The 19,360-nt window shown below is 37.2% G+C and overlaps 1 protein-coding gene across 2 annotated transcripts in view; it reads left to right on the top strand.

Moving 5' to 3' along the window:
* The window catches only part of Rnf19a (ring finger protein 19A, RBR E3 ubiquitin protein ligase), a 56,331-nt gene extending 47,064 nt beyond the window's left edge, over window positions 1–9,267 (top strand). For both annotated transcript variants that reach the window (XM_004850165.4, XM_004850164.4), the window contains 3 exons: window positions 4,729–4,942; window positions 6,106–6,249; window positions 7,087–9,267. In XM_004850165.4, coding sequence (XP_004850222.1) covers window positions 4,729–4,942; window positions 6,106–6,249; window positions 7,087–7,774 — 1,046 coding nt within the window. In that variant the 3' untranslated portion in view covers window positions 7,775–9,267. The remainder of the gene's footprint in view (window positions 1–4,728; window positions 4,943–6,105; window positions 6,250–7,086) is intronic.
* Window positions 9,268–19,360: the final 10,093 nt, after the last annotated feature.

The following is a 19,360-nucleotide window of genomic DNA, read 5'->3' as shown; positions in this document are numbered from 1 at the left end:
CCAGTAAGTCAGAAATACCTTCAAACTAGTTTTGGTCAAAGAAACACAAATTAGCACAATAACCATGGCAACGAGTACAAAAAAAGACCTTTGTAGATTGCCAGCAGGGTATAAGTTAATAAACTTTTTTAAAAGTGCATGTTCTAGGGCCAGGGATTTAGCTCAGTGGTTTCGCCGCCTGCAGCACAAGCACAAGGACCCGAGTTTGATCCCCGGTACCAAAAAAAAAAAAAGTGCATGTTCTATATTGCAGCAATTTTTGTTACATAGATTTGTCTTAGGAAAATAACCAGGCAAATGTGTAAAAAATAATGTCACTCTATTACTTCTCATTCTGTCTTTACCTGAGCTCTGATCAGAATTTTGTCCCTCCTGCTACAGAATTTCCCTCTATCATTACACTAAAACAGAGTCCCAGTGGCTTCCGTGGTACCAAATATAGTGGTCAGTTCTTGTCCTCATAATAATATAATAAATAGTACACTTGATGTGGTAGACCATGTCCTCCTCCTCTTCCACTTGTCTTCTGGGAAGTCAGTTCTAATCATATCCCCTAGCTATTTCTTTTTAATCTTATTTGATGGTTTATTTTCCTCTCCTAACTTCCTAAGTGTTTGATTTTTCCCAAGGCTTATGTCAGACTTCACTTACTCATCTACACTTACTCCCTACATAATCTCATCTATTAAAAAAATACATAGACTAACCTCTGTAAACTTGTATCTAGGCTGGAAGTCTCCCCTAAACTTCAAATTTGTGTAGCTAACTCTCCCCCTTAGCCTGCCCTTGGATGTCAACAATTTCAAGCTTAATTTGTTATAACCAAGTTCTTTACTCTAAAACCTATTCTTTCCTCATCATCCTTACCTCAGTAAGTAACAACTTCTGTCATATGAGTCAAAACTGTTCACTTACAGTGACTTCCCCTTACCCTTTACATAGCCTATATTTGATCAGCAAATTATGCCCCATCTTTCAGTATTTAGCCATAATCCAACCACTTCTTACCCTCTCCTCTGCTATTCCATTAGTCCAAACTACTATTCTTTTTTCTCTGCTATTGTAATAGTCTCTTAATGATCTATCAGCTCCTCAGCTTCCACTCACTATCTCAAAATGTACCCGTGATTACTCCTCAGAAACACAAATTAGATCATGTGTTTCTTTTGTTTTGTTTTGTTTTTGTTTTTTTGGTACCAGGGATCGAACTCGGGTCCTTGTGCTTGCAAGGCAGGCGGCGGAACCACTGAGCTAAATCCCCGGCCCTAGGTCATGTGTTTCTTAAACTCCATCTTTCCCAGTGACTTATAACTGAATTGGAAAATCCAAAATCCTTATTATGGCCCATAAAGCCCCAGATGATATACCCTAACCATGTCTCTGAATTCGTCTTTTCACCCTCCTCCTTCATACCACCCCTTCTTGATTTTGGAGGATGCCAAGCATGTTCCTGCTCCAGCCTTTTAAACTTGTATTTCCCTCTTCCTGAATACTGTCCTCCAGATAATTTCATAGCTCACTCCTTTACTTCTTTGAGTCTCTACCAGTGTTACCTTATCGAAAAGGCCTTTCCTGATCACATTATATAAAATAGTGCACCAGCATGTATATCCATGCACTTCTTATGACTCCTTTTCGTAGGGAATGGGGAAGGGGACGTCACCAGGACTCTGCCGTGGGCCCTGGCCCGAGCCGCCACAGTACAGGTGAACTCAAGAACAGACAGAAAGGAGACTTGAGTGGAGAAGCTGAGTCTTGGGTCCTGGTCAGTGCTGCTGATGGCAGCAAAGACAGAGGCCCCCAAGCATGTCCAGGACTTAATGAACACAATCATGGGAAGGAATAAGGAGCTGGGTGTGCTTTGAAGGCATCCAGTGAAATACTGTGAACACCTGGCATGATGGCGCCGGGCAGGGCTGTTAGGGAGGAAGCACTGCTTATCTTCCTTGGATGGAACAAACCCGAACGGGGACCGGGTGCAGTTAGCACGCAACCCATCGGGTCAATGAGAGGCCATAATTCAGGGGAGAGGGTTTTAATTGGAGTCACGCTGACCTCAGCTGCACATAACTCAGCAGAGCCCTGCCACTGCACAGACCGGGGCCTAGGTTTCCATGGCAGCCATTGAGGGAGGGGCTGTACTCGCCCAGTCCACCGTCCGACAGGCCCATTTGAGTCACGTAGAGCTTCAGTCTGATTCCTGATATAAAATAATATAGCCGACAATCCCCAACCTGCAACTATACTACAAAGCTACTGTGATAAAAACAGCATGGTACTGGCAAAGAAACAGACCTGAGGACCAGTGGAACAGATTAGAAGATGCAGAAACAACGCCGGACACACTCAGCCATCTCATCTTCGACAAAGGAGCCAAACACCCTCACTGGAGGAAAGATAGCCTCTTTAATAAATGGTCCTGGAAAAATTGGGCTTCAACTTGCCAAAGATTAAAACTAGACCTGTATCTCTCACCATGCACTAAACTAAAATCAAAATGGATTAAAGATCTAAATATTAAAATAGAAACTCTGAACCAGTTGGAACTCTTGAAGACATCAGTGTAGGAAAATATTTTATGAACAAAACCTCAGTTGCCCGTGAACTAGCACAATCAACAAGTGGGATCTCTTCTTACTAAAAGGCTTCAGCACAGCAAGAGAAACCACCAGCAGTGTGAAGAGACACCCCACAATGTGGGAAAAAATCTTCACCTACTCTTCCTCAGACAAAGGCCTGCTATCTCGAATCTATAAAGAACTTTAAAAAATGAGACCTCCCAAATTTAAAGACCCAAATCGAAAATGGGCATCTGAAATGAACAGCCATTTCTCAGACAAAGAAGTAGAAATAGCAAATAAATACATGAAAAAATGTTCAACATCACTGGTCATTCGAGAGATGCAAATGAAAACAATGCTGAGATTCCACCTCACTCCAGAAGGAATGGCTGCTATCATGAAATCAACCAATAACAAATGCTGGCAGGGCTGTGGGGAAAGAGGAACCCTGCTCCACTGCTGGTGGGAGTGTAGACTGGTGCAAGCACTGTGGAAATCAGTATGGAGATACCTCAAAGAACTAGGACTGGAAGTCCCATTTGACCCCGCTATTCCACTGCTGGGGATCTTCCCCAAAGAATTAAAAGAATCATACCACAGTGATATATGTGCACCCATGTTCATAGCAGTGCAGTTTGTAATACCTAAAACTTGGAAACAGCCCAAATGCCCATCAACTGGAGACTGGATAAAGAAAATGTGGTTTTTTTATAAAATGGAGTACTACTCAGCCATAAAAAATGAGAAATTAGAGACATTTATAGCTAAGTGGATGCACATTGAGGCAGTACTCTTAAGTGAAATAAATAGGACACACATGTATAAATACCAAATAGTTTCTCTGGTGTGAGAAACTGAAAGTGTAAATAAGGACTAAATGTGTAATAGGTAATGTGAAATAGGAAGAAAGGGAGCAAAGGGGAAGGAAGTGGGAAGGCTAGGGGAAAGGAAAGAAGGGAATGAGATTAATATGAGAAAATGGAAAAATAGGAACAAAATCTTTGTAAATAGGGAGGACTGGAGGGGTTGAAGGGAGGGCTGGGCAAGGGTGAAAAATAAGAACCAAGAGAGACTATGCAAAGGTGCAAATTTCCAATGATGAATGTCATTATATTGTATACCTAAAATGTACCAGTGATTAGAATGAATAATCGATAATGTAAAATAGGAAGAAAATGTCCAAAGGGGTAGGGGTAGTGGGAGGGGCAGGGGAAAGGAAAGAAGGGAAAGGAAAAAATGATGAGAAATGGAAAAAATGGAAATAAAGTCTTTGTAAATAGGGAAGGGTGGAGGGCGTGAAGGGAGGGCTAGGAATGGGGAAAAAATAAGAACCAAGATGCATTATATAAAGGTATAATTCCCAATGAGAAATGTAATTGTGTTGTATACCTACAATGTACCAATGAAAGAATTTAATCCAAAAAAATAAAAATAAAATAAAATAAAATAATATAGCCGAATTATGGAAGGAAGAAACATATGCCACTCATGGCCCCTAGTACTGGGCAGGGATGTCTGCTACACCTTCTACTCTTTCTTTTTTATAACCTCTGTCACCATATGATTGGGTCTCTTAATAGGAACTCAATTATTGGTATAAATAAGTGTCTCCTTCCATACAAAGCATGTCAAAAGTACTGTAAGATTAAAATATAGCATTATCAGATCTTATAATAGCTAGTAGGCAATTGGAACTGTGAGCTGTAATCTAGAAATCAATTTTTGGTCTATTCTTCTAGAGAATAAGATCATCTTCAGATGACACCATTATTGAAAATTGTTGTGTAATTTTCCTCCAAAATCAACTGATTTTTTCAATAATGAGTTCATTATAGAATTCCTAAATCTTCAAAATTAAAAGAAATAGTGGGCCGGGGATTTAGCTCAGTGGTTCCAGCGCCTGCCTTGCAAGTGCAAGGTCCCAAGTTTGATCCCTGGTACCAAACAAAAACAAATAGTGACTATCAATCCCTATCCAGTGTACTTTCTGAGGTATATCTCTACTCTTATACCATAGTTATATGTCCTTAACTCTCCACACATTTTTTCTACCCTTTTGTGTGGTTTTTATACTTCAAAAATAGCCCATCTGAAAGCATGGAGGAATTCAAGAAGGGGAAAATTAATAATCATTCTTGTTTAATTTCTTTTAATTGTTTACATTTAGACACAACATCGGTAGCAGAAGCAAGACACAACCCTAGCATAGGGGAGGGAAGTGTTGGTGGTCTGACTGGCAGTTTGAGTGCAAGCGGAAGCCACATGGATCGAATAGGAGCCATCCGAGATAACCTGAGTGAAACAGCTAGCACCATGGCCCTTGCTGGCGCGAGCATAACAGGGAGTCTGTCAGGAAGTGCCATGGTAAACTGTTTTAACAGGTAAGAAATAGCAGATTGCTTGCACTTGCTTGGTTTCTACCTTCTGTTAAGTATAAGATGTTAATTAGATGAGAATTTTGAACACAAAGCATGATGATTATTCTAATAGCAATGTTAAAAACGAAAATTGATATGCAATAAAGAGATTTTTACTGTTTGAATTTTGTCACAATACACCCATTATGTGGTAAAAACTAAGTCAGATACCATTCTTCCAGTTTTTCCTTGCATATGTCAGATTTTATGTCACAAATCAATCTGTGCTAGAGCTGCTTCAGTATTAGATATGCTTAGCCTAGACCTTCCTTCTGGGGGTATCAACAACTGGATGTTAGGAGATGAAACTGGAAGAAGCCTGGGAAAAAGTGGAGTCAGGACATCAAGAGATGCACAAACTGGGGCCAGACTAGTTGGCCTGGATCCAAAATATGAATGGTCATTTCTCACCAAATCTTAGCAACAATCAAGCAGTTCAGTTGGAGAAATTAGCATGCCTTTATCTTCCCTTGTTTGCTCCTTTGTTCACTATTGTTTGTTAGCCTTGTTTTTTAATGGAGAGAAGAGTATATGACTTCAAAGATAAATCGATAGTTTGCATTTAAACAGAAACTCTTAAGTTTTAGTAGTGTACATTATTTATTTAAAAATAAGTCAGATGTGGGCTGAGGATATAACTCCGTTGTAGAGTACTTGCCTAATGTATACAAGTCTCTGGGTTTGATCTCAAGCACTGCAAAAATACATAAATAAAAAGTAAGATGTTATTCATAGAACCATCTTTATTATAGGAGTTTTTAATCTACTGACCTGTCATGTTTAATGGTTGATAATGTATTCTGACTTTGTGTTTCTCACTGAAACATGATCCTGAGTAAAGAATAATGATACTTATTTAAGTTAAAATCGTTGTGTCCTTTTTGTGTTGTTCTCGTGCTACCTCACTTGGCAGACAGCTAATTTTTCCCATTCCATTTGATGGCTGGTACTGTCTGGTGTGCTGGAGTAGAATTTGAATAATCAAATGAGAAGAAACTGAAAAAGTAATAGTTTTTAAAATAGCTTCTTATTACCAAGGTTCTTAAGTGAATTACTTAAAATTGCATATTATGGTAGTGCTCAATTATACATAATTTTGGTCTTTACCTGATGTCCTTCTCTTTAAGGTTGGAAGTACAAGCAGATGTGCAAAAAGAACGGTACAGTCTAAGTGGAGAGTCTGGCACAGTCAGCCTGGGAACAGTTAGTGATAATGCCAGCACCAAAGCAATGGCAGGATCCATTCTGAATTCCTATATGCCATTGGACAAGTAAGGAAAATTGTGTTACAAAGTCAAAAATATTTTACAGTTAATTTTAAAGGAATTATCCCTCTCATTTGGTGAAATTACCAGTGAATAATGGTGATAAACTGTTAAATTCTTTAGGGAAATGGTGAAATGTACAGAGTAGGCAAATCCACAGAGATAGAAAGATTCATGGTTGCAAGCTGGGGGGAGGGAAGAATGGAAACTGATTTCAAATGGGTACAGGGTTTCTTTGGGGGATAATAAAAATGTTCTGAAGTTAGGCAATGATGATAGTTGCACAACTCTGAAGAAACTAGAAACCACAGAATTGTGTGCGTTAAGCAGGTAAATGTTGTGGTGTTTAAATTATATCTCAGTAAGGCTGTACTTTAAAAAATAGGGAGTAGCAAAATACCTATAATAACATAAGCAATAAATGTATCTACTACTATTAAGAATTGAAGCATTATTAAGACAGTCCTCATTTCAAGTACAGTACTTTTGTTTTAGTAGAATTCGTCCTGCATTAATATGTTCTGACAAGTTTTATATGTACTCTTGGGTTTTTCATACAAAAACTCCTTCCCAGCTGGGCATGCTGGTGGACACCTGTAATCCCAGTTAGTAGGGAGATTGAGGCAGGAGGATCTCAAATTCTGTCCTAGCCTGAGGCAAGATCTTGTATCAAAAAAAAAGAAAAGAGAAGAAAGAAAGAACTGGAGATGTAGCTCAGTAGTAAAGCACTTGCCTAGTATGCAAGAGATCCAGTACTGCAAAAAGTTCTCTACCTTTACTATCATCTGAATAAAAATAAAAAGAAGCCAGACATTGTTTATATTTGCTACTCTTCTCTTCCAGAGAAGGCAACAGTTTGGAGGTGCAAGTAGATATTGAATCCAAGCCATCCAAGTTCCGGCACAACAGTGGAAGCAGTAGTGTGGATGATGCCAGTGCCACCCGGAGCCACGCTTGTTCATCCAGTGGCTTGCCCGAAGGTAAATCCAGTGCCACCAAGTGGTCCAAAGAAGCAACAGCAGCAAAAAAATCAAAAAGTGGTAAATTGAGGAAAAAAGGGAACATGAAGATAAACGAGACCAGGGAGGACATGGATGCACAGTTGTTAGAACAACAAAGCACGAACTCAAGTGAATTTGAGGCTCCATCCCTCAGTGACAGTATGCCATCTGTAGCAGATTCCCACTCTAGTCATTTCTCTGAATTTAGTTGTTCTGACTTAGAAAGCATGAAAACTTCTTGCAGTCATGGTTCCAGTGATTATCATGCCCGCTTTGCTACTGTTAACATTCTTCCTGAGGTAGAAAACGACCGTCTGGAAAACTCCCCACATCAGTGTAGCATTTCTCTGCTTACCAAAACTGCTTCATGTTCAGAAGTTCCACAGCCAAATCATGTTGCTGAAGAACATGGTAACAGTGGACTAAAACCTAATGTTGATTTGTATTTTGGTGATGCACTAAAAGAAACAAATAACAATCACCCACATCAGACAATGGAATTAAAAGTTGCAATTCAGACTGAAATTTAGGCCCATAAATGCTGCAAAAATAATTACCACTGAACAACCTTGTATGGAGCTGGTTGAACTGTGTCTGACTATAAGATTTCAAGTTACCAGCAAACGCCATTATCATAATCATAATGCAGATATATTTTCTGTGTTCAGAAAAGCATTGTGTTTCATGTGGATCTTAATTACCAAACTATGAAATGAAGGCTTTAAAAGTGCATTATTGTAAGAGTAATAAATCTTAAGAGCAAAGCATGTTTTGTGTGCTTATCACAAAACATTGCTTGATGCACATACCTGTGTATTTAGATAGAAATTTGACTTAATTTATAATCAATATCCTAATGCAGTTCTACAGCATTCTTATAAAGAAAATTTGAGGCTTAGGGGAAAAGTGGTTAGTGACATTTTATTGAAACCACTAAGGGATGTGTTTAAAAGACTGTCAAGTTACTCTCAGTATATGATACTCTCTGTAACATTTCTATTCATAACTGGACTAAAATTTCATTTTTTTCTTCATATGCAATGTGAATACATAATGCTTAATGCAGCCCTTTTGCAACCATTGGATACTTAGACACATTGAGCAAGATTCCGGCAGTTTTTGCACAACTTTGAAATAGAAATACCTGGTACTCTATATATCTTGAATATTGTTGCTGCAATTTTAGAAGAAAAATGTAAAGGTAGATGATTAAGTGTACTGACAATAACAAATAAGGTATATAAAACTGCAAAATAATATCCCATTTGATTTTAAGTATTACCAAAACAAGTCACCTTTTACTAAGGGGAAATTTGTACCCTATTGATTCTTGGTGCCTTTGGGATAGACTGGGTTTTAAGGGCCTCATCATATGAAGATTTTGCTCTATTATTATCCATAATGTCCTCTTTAGTCACCTTGGATTACATAGAAAAATACAGGGCATAGATAAACATGAATGTGATTAATAACAATGCTGAAAAAGTATTAGCCTACCAAAGACACACTCAGGCTTTAGTGAAAAACTTTACATAACCTCAGTTTTTAACACATTTGTATCTTTTCCAACCATGAAATCAAAGCATGGTGCGGAGACTGTACCAAGTACAAAAGGTCTGTGTATGGTTGGCTTTATATCCTTTTGCTTTGTGTATGGAAGATGTTCAGCTGACATAAGCAGAAGTTGGCCAAAATACTGCCTGTACTGTTTACTTCCCATATAATTCACTGTTAAATAAAGCAGTTTAACCTCAATGATACAATGTTCCACCTATGTGTTCCTTTTAAGTATTACTAGTATGGTGCTACTGAGCATTTCCTTTTGAAAAAACGAAACATGTCATGGGCTGCAAATCTTCCATCACTTTTCCTCTCCAGGCCCATTAATATGCTTATAACACTAGTGCCAGCTCTTTTTATTTGATAATGCTTACTATGGTATTTGTATATTTGTTTGCATTCCAGTTTTGTTCTGTAATGAGTATTCAACTACATACATGAAATAAATGTAAATACTAATGTATTGCTGCCTTTTTGTGGGTACATAAGTGTTTTTATAAAAACAAGAATATTCATTTGCTATGTGGTAATATACTGAAATGATTCTGTCCTTTGGTCTCAGCCCAAATGGAAACACTTGCTGAACTTTTCAAAAATGTTAGAAACTCATTTCTTTGTGTCTGATTCTTGCTTTCCTCCTGAAGGAAAATGTTTTATACATCAACATAATTTCATTTTTAAAAGTCAGTTGGTTGAATTTAACTTGAGTAAATAAATCTATCATTAAATTTTGAAAATAGATCAAAATTATAAATCCCCATCTTCAAAAAGTAAAAAGGTCTCAAAAGACTAAGAGAATGAACCAGCAAAATTAGATTATGAAACTGAGGTCATTTAATTTCAAGCAAATAGTAATCTATTCTTGTAGCTTCTATGAAGTGCATAAATGGCTTTTGTTTTCCTGGTGCATAGCTAGTACTGAGTGAAAATTATCTGTGTGAATGAATATGTTGACTGTCTTCTTGACATTTCTTTAAAACGCTAAACATGATTTGGAAAACAAAATGATCTCTGGAGGAATACAGCAAAAGTGGTGTCATATGGGAAGTCATTGTATTCACTTTACGCCCCTGGCCCTCCTTATGTTCGGACCCCAGCCGGTACCACCTCATTCTCACCTTAAAAATAATCTAGACTTTTCAGCTGGCTTCAAAAGTTTCTTCATCTCTGGATTTTTCAAACTCAGATTAATTTAGAACAGTTAACATAAGGACCAGTTAATATAAGGACCTTAAATCTGGGCTATGTACAGCAAGAGAATACTCTGGGTATTTAAGACAAGGCTTAACTCAGATCTTTTTTATTTTTATTTTTTTAAATTAATTTTATTGGTACATTTTATTGGTACATTTTAGGTATACAGTTCGTTTACATTTATCATTGGGTGCTTGTACCTGTACATGATATCTCTTGGTTCTTATTTTTTTCTCCATTACCTGTGCACCCTTCACCCCCTCCACCCTTCCCTATTTACATAGATTTCATTTCCTTTTTTTTTTCTTTTCTCATAGTTTTTCCTTTCCCTCTTTTCCTTTCCCCTTCCCCTCCCTTCACTCCTTCATCTTTGGACCTTTTTTCCTATTTCAAATTATCAATTATTCATTTTAATCATTTTAATTCTTGTTTACACTCTCAGTTTCTCACACTAGTGAAACTATTGGTATTTACACATGTGTGTCCTATTTATTTCACTTAAGAGTATGGCCTCGATATGCATCCATTTAGCTATAAACGACTCTAGTTTTTCGTTCTTTATGGCTGAGTAGTACTCCATTTTATTAAAAAACCACATTTTCTTTATCCAGTTTCCAGTTGATGGGCACTTGGGCTGCTTCCAAGCTTTAGTTATTACAAACTGTGCCGCTATGAACATGGGTGCACATATATCACTGTGGTATGATTCTTTTAATTCTTTTGGGAAGATACCCAGCAGGGGAATAGCTGGGTCAAATGGGACCTCTAGTCGTAGTTCTTTGAGGTATCTCCATACTGACTTCCACAGTGGTTGCACCAGTCTGCACTCCCACCAGCAATGGAGATGGGTTCCTTTCTCCCCACAACCCCACCAGCATTTGTTATTTGTTGATTTCTTGATAGCAGCCATTCTTTCTGGGGTGAGGTAGAATCTCAGTGTCGTTTTCATCTGCATCTCTCGAATGCCAGGTGATGTTGAACATTTTTTCATCTATTTGTTTGCTGCTTTTACTTCTTTGTCTGAGAAATATCTGTTCATTTCAGATGCCCATTTTTGAATTGGGTCTATGAATTTGGGGGGTCTGATTTTTTTCAATTCTTTATGTATTCTAGATAGTAGTCCTTTGAGGTACAGCTGCTAAAAATTTTTTCCCATATTGCAGGTTGTCTTTTAGCTCTGTTGGTGGTTTCTTTTGCAGTGCAGAAGCTTTTTAATAAGATGAGATCCCAGTTGTTGATTCTTTCTGCTAGTTCCCATGCTGCTGAGGTTTTGTTCATGAAGTCTTTTCCTATGCCAATGTCTTCAAGAGTTCTACCTAACTTATCTTCCAGCAAGTTTAGTGTTTCTGTCTTAATATTTAGTTCTTTAATCCACTTCGATCTTAGTTTAGTGCATGGTGATAGGTATGGGTCTAGTTTTAATCTCTGGCAGGTTGAAATCCAGTTTTTCCAACACCATTTATTAAATAGGCTATCTTTCCTCCAGTGATGGTGGTTGGCTCCTTTGTCAAAGATGAGGTGGCTGAGCATGTCTGGAGTTGTTTCTGCATCTTCTATTCCACTGATCCTCAGGTCTGTTCCTTTGCCAGTACCATGCTGATTTTATCACAATAGCTTTGTAGTATAGTTTCAAGTTGGGGATTGTGATATCCCCAGCCATGTCTCTGTTGCTTAGAATTGCTTTAGCTATTCTAGGTCTTTTCTGATTCCAAATGAATTTTTGGATTGTTTTCTCTAGTTCTGTGAAGTATATTGTTGGAATTTCAATTGGCATTGCATTGAATCTGTATAGTAGTTTTGGAAGTATGACCATTTTCACTATATTGGTTCTTCCTACCCAGGAGCAAGGGATGTCTTTCCATTTTCTTGTATCCTCTTCGATCTCTTTTTTCAGAGCGCTGTAGTTTTCAGTGTTGAGGTCTTTTGCTTCCTTTGTTAGATTGCTTCCTAGATATTTCATTTTTTTGGATGCTATTGTAAAAAGAATTGTTTCCCTAATTTCTCTCTCAGTGAGTCTGTTATTTGTGGCTATTGTTTTTTGAGTGTTGACCTTGTATCCAGCTACTTTACTGAATCTGTTAATTAAGTCTAGAAGTCTTTTGGCTGAGTTTTTTGGGTCTTCTATGTAAAGTATCATATCATCAGCAAATAATGACAGTTTCACTTCTTCTTTTCCTATCTTTATTCCTTTTATTTTTTTCTCTTTTCTAATTGCTGTGGCTAATGTTTCCAGAACAATATTGAACAGGGGTGGTGATAGTGGGCATCCTTGTCTTGTTTCTGATTTTCGCATGAAAGTTTTTAGTTTTTGACCATTTAGTATGATGTTGGCTGTTGGTTTTTCATAGATAGCCTTAATCAGGTTAAGATAAAGACCTTCTATTCCAATTTTCTGTAGGGTTTTTATCATGAATGGGTGCTGGATTTTGTCGAATGCTTTTTCTGCATCTACTGAGATGATCGTATGGTTTTTGTCATTGACTCTGTTCATATGGTGTTATTACATTTATTGATTTATGAATGTTGAACCATCCTTGTATCTCTGGGATAAATCTGACTTGGTCAGGGTGTATGATCTTCTTGATGACCCTCTGTATTCTGTTTGCCAGTATCTTGTTGAGGATTTTTGCATCTATGTTCATTAAGGAGATTGGCCTGTAGTTCTCTTTTTGGATTGGGTCTTTCCCTGGCTTTGGAATCAAAGTAACACTTGCTTCCAGGAATGAATTTGGAAGTATTGCTTCCCTTTCAATTTCCTTGATGAGTTTAAAGAGTAATGGCAATAGTTCTTCTTTAAATGTCTTGTAAAATTCAGCAGTGAAGCCATCTGGACCTGGGGTTTTCTTTATTGGTAAATATTTTATTACATTTTCAGTTTCACTCATTGTAATTGGGGTGTTTAGAATTTCTATATCTTCTTCATTTAACTTTGGCAGTTTGTATGAATCTAGGAATCTGCCCATTTCTTCTGTGTTTTCCATTTTATTGTAGTAGAGGTTCTTGAAGTAGGTATTGATGATCCTCAGGATTTCTGTTGGATCTGTTGTGACTTCACCTTTTTCATTCTTAATTGCATGTATTTGTGCCTTTTCTTTCCTTTTTTTTGATAAAGTTGGCTAAAGGTTTATCAATTTTATTTATTCTTTCAAAAAACCAACTCTTTGATTCATTGATTTTTTTGTATTGTTCTCTTAGTCTCCATTGCATTGATTTCTGCCCTAAACTTTATAATTTCCTCTCTTGTACGAGCTTTGGATTCGTTATGCTTTTCTTTTTCTAGGAGCTTGAGGTTCTGCATTAGGTTATTTATCTGAGTTTTTTCTGTTTTCCTAATATGGGCATTTACTGCTATGAATTTCCCACGCAGAACTGCTTTCATTGTGTCCCATAGATTCCTGTATGTTATACTGGCATTTTCATTTACTTGTAGAAACTTTAATTTCTTCTTTAATTACTTCTGTGACCCATTGGTTGTTCAAGAGGGTGTTATTCAGTTTCCATGTGTTTGTTGGGGTTTTGTGGTTTCTTATGTTATTGATCAGATCTTTTTTAAACCCTGTCTGCTTTGCTATCTTTAAGGCCTTGAGGGAAAATCACAAAGTAGTGAAAGAAAACACAAGATTCAACAAGATTCTGATAGTATATCTTACTGCACCAGTTTAACTAGATTCTCTCAAATGTACACATTCCCTGCTTCAAACCACTGATTCTGTTAGCTTTTTATGTTGTTTACATAGTCCAATACATTTACGCTGGGAATGGAGTTAATTTGCAAATACTAACTTTCCATAGCATATTGTCTAGTTAAAATATAAACTTGGATCACCAAATGTGTATTGAAGACCTCAGAGCTAATAATTCCTACATGATATAGGGAGAATAACAACTCTTGTTCCATAGATTTTTTTTTTTTTTTTTTGGTCTTTCAGAGTCAGTATTCTCAGGACTACATTTTTATATGGTTTCTCTTAATGGGTTTGTTCTTTCACTTATTTCCCTCATTTAAGTGTGAGATATTATTAAAAGTGTTTACAGATTGATTTTGAGTGCTAAACTTAGAGTTACATTATTTGTGTAGCCATTGTTTGACAGATGAATAGTGAGTTTACAAACTTGGTTCAAATTGAATCACTCTATGTGCTTCACATGCTAGTAAAAGTTTTTGTGATTTCTACCTATTTGTTCATTCAGTAAAGTAACAGAAGAGATCCTGAGATCCAACATGGCACCAAATAAACATTCTGGCTTTAGAGAACTTAAAGTTGGGAAAAAGACAAAAATAATAAACATATACAGTGGTACTTCAGTTCACGAACTTAATTTGTTCTACAATTTTGGAAAAGATGGCCACAGTTGTGTTTGTCACCTGATGCAGAGTTTGCCAACAAAAAATTTTGCCAAATGCTTCTGTGTGTTAAATCGTTTTTTTGCAAATAAAAGTGTTCATGGGCCGGGGATTTAGCTCACTGGCACTCCACCTGCCTCACAAGCACAAGGTCCTCAGTTCGATCCCCAGTACTGCAAAAAAAAAAAAAAGAAAAAAAAGTGTTCATAAGCCAAGGTACCACTGTACGTTCACGTCGCCTAAAATAATATCAAGTGATGGCTGCTATGAACAATGAGGTGGGGAGAAGTAAAAGTCACTGAGGTTATTGGGAAGTCTGTTTGATTCATTAGAGCAAACAAAGTCTGTGCTTAAGAGGACATTTTTACGAAGGTATAAAGGAAGGGATCACACAGACATACCTGGTGGGTAAGCATTTCAGAAACATAACTTCAGAGTAAGTTAATGTACAATGTAGACAATTAACTTGCCATTTAATATCTAATAGATAAGTTTTCCTAAGAAAGTGCTTGGCACTTACATTTCTATAAGCTTTTTAGAATAACCTTGTCAAGTTCTACTAGTTTTGACTGGGATTCCAGTAAGTCTCTAAAGAACTCTTCTGATATCTTTTGTTAAAGTCTATTAAGTTTCATCATCCCAGAAAGAAACTCTACCCATTAGCAGTCTTCCCATTTTTATCTCCTCTCAGTCCCTGGCATCCACTAATTTACTTGCAAGGCAAGGTGAAAGGGGGTGTTAAGATGTATTTATTTTTTGTTAGTATATGGTTGCAGTATATAATGTTTACATTCCTTGTGTGGAGTTGGTACAGGTACCTAACAAATCTTAATTTCTTTTTCATCCCATTTCCTTCCATCTTCATCCCCTTCCCATTGAGAAAGATCTATCTCCTTATTTCCTATTATCTTTTATTTTGCTCTTTATTTATAATTTGAGTTTTTCATATAAGAAATTCCATGTGATATTTAAGCTTGTGTGTCTGATTTATTTCATTTAACATGGTCTCGAGATACATCCATTTTCCTACAAACAGCCAAGTTTATGGCAGAGTAGTACTCAATTGTGTATAAATACCACATTTTATCCATTCATCTGTTGATGGACATTACAAACTCAATTCATTCACAAGGCTGGTTGCTACTCAAGTTGGTTGTGAGACTATTTTTCTCATAAGAAATAATGGAAATACCCATAATGCATTCCAGACCTCCCAAAGCACCTGTTAGCTAATCTTTTCATAGTAAAAGGATTATATAATGTGCACAGTTTACCAGAAATACCAATAGTTTTCCTAGTGTATTCACCAAATACTTATAAAATGTACCTAGTTTACCAGAAATAACAATTTCATACTGTACTCACCATTCAAGTTGATATCTTTGGCTTTCAGCAAGGGAGGATAAAATGGAAGGTGGCTATTGTTTGGAAGGAGAGTCCCTTCCATAAGAACATCAGGAATCTGGCTCTCTGGTGTCGTTTTTCTCCTTGGGAGAGTCTGTAGCCCACTAGGACCTACATCTGCCTCACTAGGTCTCAACCTTTTCAGAACTAAAAACTGGTCTAAGGTTGTCTGTTTCTGTCTTCTTTAACACTGTTCTGTAGCAAGACATTGTCATTAAGTAAGTGAATGCAATGATTGGCTTTTTCTCTGGGTGGATCTTCTCTACAAATGTTTGTAGTTCTGTCCATTTTTTCAGGATTTTCTTTATTTCAGAACAAAGTCTTGCTGATCCTCCCCCTCCTCTTCAGCTGCCATTCTCTGTTGCTCAGCCAGAAGTTACTGAAGTTCCATTGTAGATAATTCCTCTGAGTGTTTCTCACCAGTTCCTCAACATCACCACTGTCTACCTGCAAGTCTGTGGACTCCAGTGTCAATATCGTCAACCACGGGGTCAGTTGAAGGCTCAGGCTCCTCTACAGGGCCTTCAAAGTCTCCTGTATAATTTCAGGCCACACTTTCTTCCAGGCACATCTCAAGTGTTTTTAGAGAGACACATTGGCCCAGGATTTCTCAACCCCACACAGGAAAGGATGTTGTGATGTTCCTTCCAGAACTCTTTAAGGGGTAAATCTGTATCTGAGACCATCTGGAAGCACCTCAGGAACAGCTCCTTGGTGTGTAGCTTCTTAAAGTTAGCTATAACTTACTGTTCCATAGGCTGCCATAGAAGAGTTGTATTAGGTGGGGGAAGTGACAGACCCATGGGAATTCTTTAGCCAATTCTTCCAAATCTCATGGGTGAGCAGGAGCATTATCCAAAATGAGGAGAGCCTTGAGTGGTAAACCTTTGTCCTCTAGCTATTTCTTAACAGGACAGAAAGCCTCCCTAATCCATTCAAGAAAAAAAACTTCTTACCCAGGCTTTTGTGTTAGAGCGCCACATGAACCCTAGCCTATTCTTCATGACTTTATGTTTTTTGAACACTCTAGGGGTCTCAGAGTGATAAACCAAGACAGGTTTTATCTTGAGGTCGCCAGTCCCATTGGCACAGAGCAATAAGGTTAGCCTATCCTTCATAGGCTTGTGGCCTGGCATTTTCTTCTCTTCCAGGGTAATGTATGTTCTCCTGGACAGTTTCTTCCAGAAAAGACCGGTTTTATTACAGTTGAAAACTTGATGAAACCAAAAGCTATTTCTCTGTGTAATCATTTCCAAGTGGTATATGTAATTTTCAGCAGCCCTTTTAACAGCACTGGCTGCTTCACCATGCCTAGTTATGCTATGAACCCCAGTTCTTGCTTTAAAATTGTGAAACCACCCCATACTGGCATGAAATGTTTCACCACTATCACTCGTTGATTAAATTATCCTTTACGAGATCTGCATTTATAGCCCTAGCTTTTTAAATAAATTATAGACTTAGGCTATAACTTGCCATCTGTCTTTTATTTATCCACACTAATAGCCTTTCTAGCTCATCTAACACTGTTGACAATGTCTTACTAATTTGAGTAACATCTTTACCAGCACTACCTTCCTTATACAAATCTTTGTAAGATTGTCAAGATGGTAGATTTCGACATGCTGTATATATTAGCGAGATCAGTCACATGAATCCCACTCATATTTCTCCACAATTTCCTTTTTTTATTGTGACTGCTTTCTTTATCTTCCCATCCTTCTTTAGCTTCTTTTCTAGCTCTTTTGGGGCCATTTTGATAAAAGTAACAGTTGCAACTAAATAAAGCACTGACTGCAATCACATCACAAACAAGCGCATCTGGGCTCAGAACTGACGCTTACGTATGCTTACATACACACTTCTGGCATCGCGAGTCTTTGTTTACAACCACACAAGGCGCTGGCATTATGGTAGTAACTCAAGACTTTGGTCATAAGTTAAAACTAAAATTCTAGTCATAACCCAAATTGTTCATATGTGAGGCCAGTTGTAACTCGAGGGTCCACTATAGAGGCTGCTTCCAAGATGTAGCTATTGTGAATTGTGATGCTATAAAAATGGGGTTGCATGTATCACTCTAATATGATGTCTTGAACTCTTTTAGGAAGATACCTAGAAGGAGAATAGCTAAGTCAAATGAAATTCCTAGTTTTAGTTTTTTGAGGAATCTCAAAATGTACCTTAAATGTACCAATAAAATTAATTTTTAAAAAGTCTATTAAAGAGATGTGATCAAATTTTTCTTTGGATTGAATATCTGATTGTAGCTGTGTACATTCCAAAAATTAATAAATATATTTTTCTAGTATTAATAAATTGATTCTTAGTATTAATACATTGAATTTTATTTTTTAATACTAGAATTTTCTAGTATAAATGAATTAATAAATTGATTTTTCTAGTATTAGGGATATTATATATGTTGTACATTTTAGGTATACAATACAGTTACATTCATCATTGGGATCTTGTACCTTCACATGATGTATCTTGGTTCCTATTTTTCCCCATTCCCCTGCCCTCCCATCAACCCCTCCACCCTTCCCTATTTATAAAGACTTTGTTTCCATTTTTTTCTTTTCTCATATTTTTTCTTTTCCCTTCTTTCCTTTCCCCACCCCTCCCACTTCCCCTACTCCTTTAGACCTCTTCTTCTCATTTCACAAATTTAAACATTTATTCACATTTATTCACAAAATTATACATTTTGATCCTTATTTACACTTTTAGTTTTTCACACCAGAGAAACTATTGCGGTATTTACACGTGTGTCCTATTTATTTCACTTAAGAGTATCATCTCAATGTGCATCCACTTAGCTATAAATGTCTCTAGTTTCTCATTCTTTATGGCTGAGTAGTACTCTATTTTATTTTTTTTTTAAACACAAAAAACACATCTTCTTTATCCAGTCTCCAGTTGGTGGGCAACTGGGCTGTTTCCAAGCTTTAGCTATTACAAACTGTCCCGCTATAAACATGGGTGCACATATATCACTGTGGTATGATTCTTTTAATTCTTTGGGGAAGATCCCCAGCAGGGGCATAGCTGGGTCAAATGGGACCTCTAGTCCTAGTTCTTTGAGGTATCTCCGTACTGACTTCCACAGTGGTTGCACCAGTCTACACTCCCACCAGCAATGGAGAAGGGTTCCTTTCTCCCCACAACCCCTCCAGCATTTGTTATTTGTTGATTCCTTGATAGCAGCCATTCTTTCTGGGGTGAGGTGGAATCTCAGTGTTGTTTTCATTTGCATCTCTCGAATGATGAGTGATGTTGAACATTTTTTCATATGTTTATTTGCTGCTTTTACTTCATCTGAGAAATGTCAGTTCATTTCAGATGCTCATTTTCGAATTGGGTCTTTATATTTGGGAAGTCTGATTTTTTTTTTTAGTTCTTTATATATTTTAGATAGTAGACCTTTGTCTGAGGAACAGCTGGTAAAAAATTTTTTCCCACATCGTAGGTTGTCTCTTAGCTCTGTTAATGGTTTCTCTTACAGTGCAGAAGCTTTTTAATAAGATGAGATCCCAGTTATTGATTCTTTGTGCTAGTTCCCATGCTACTGAAGATTTGTTCATAAAGTTTTTTCCTATGCCAATGTCTT

Source organism: Heterocephalus glaber, unplaced genomic scaffold (genome assembly GCF_053883595.1).
Source record: "Heterocephalus glaber isolate CG9 unplaced genomic scaffold, H.glaber_assembly_v1.0 deba00001555, whole genome shotgun sequence".
NCBI classification, from domain to species: domain Eukaryota; kingdom Metazoa; phylum Chordata; class Mammalia; order Rodentia; family Bathyergidae; genus Heterocephalus; species Heterocephalus glaber.
The sequence above is the reverse complement of the archived record's forward strand: the minus strand, read 5'-3'. Positions and strand labels throughout refer to the sequence as shown.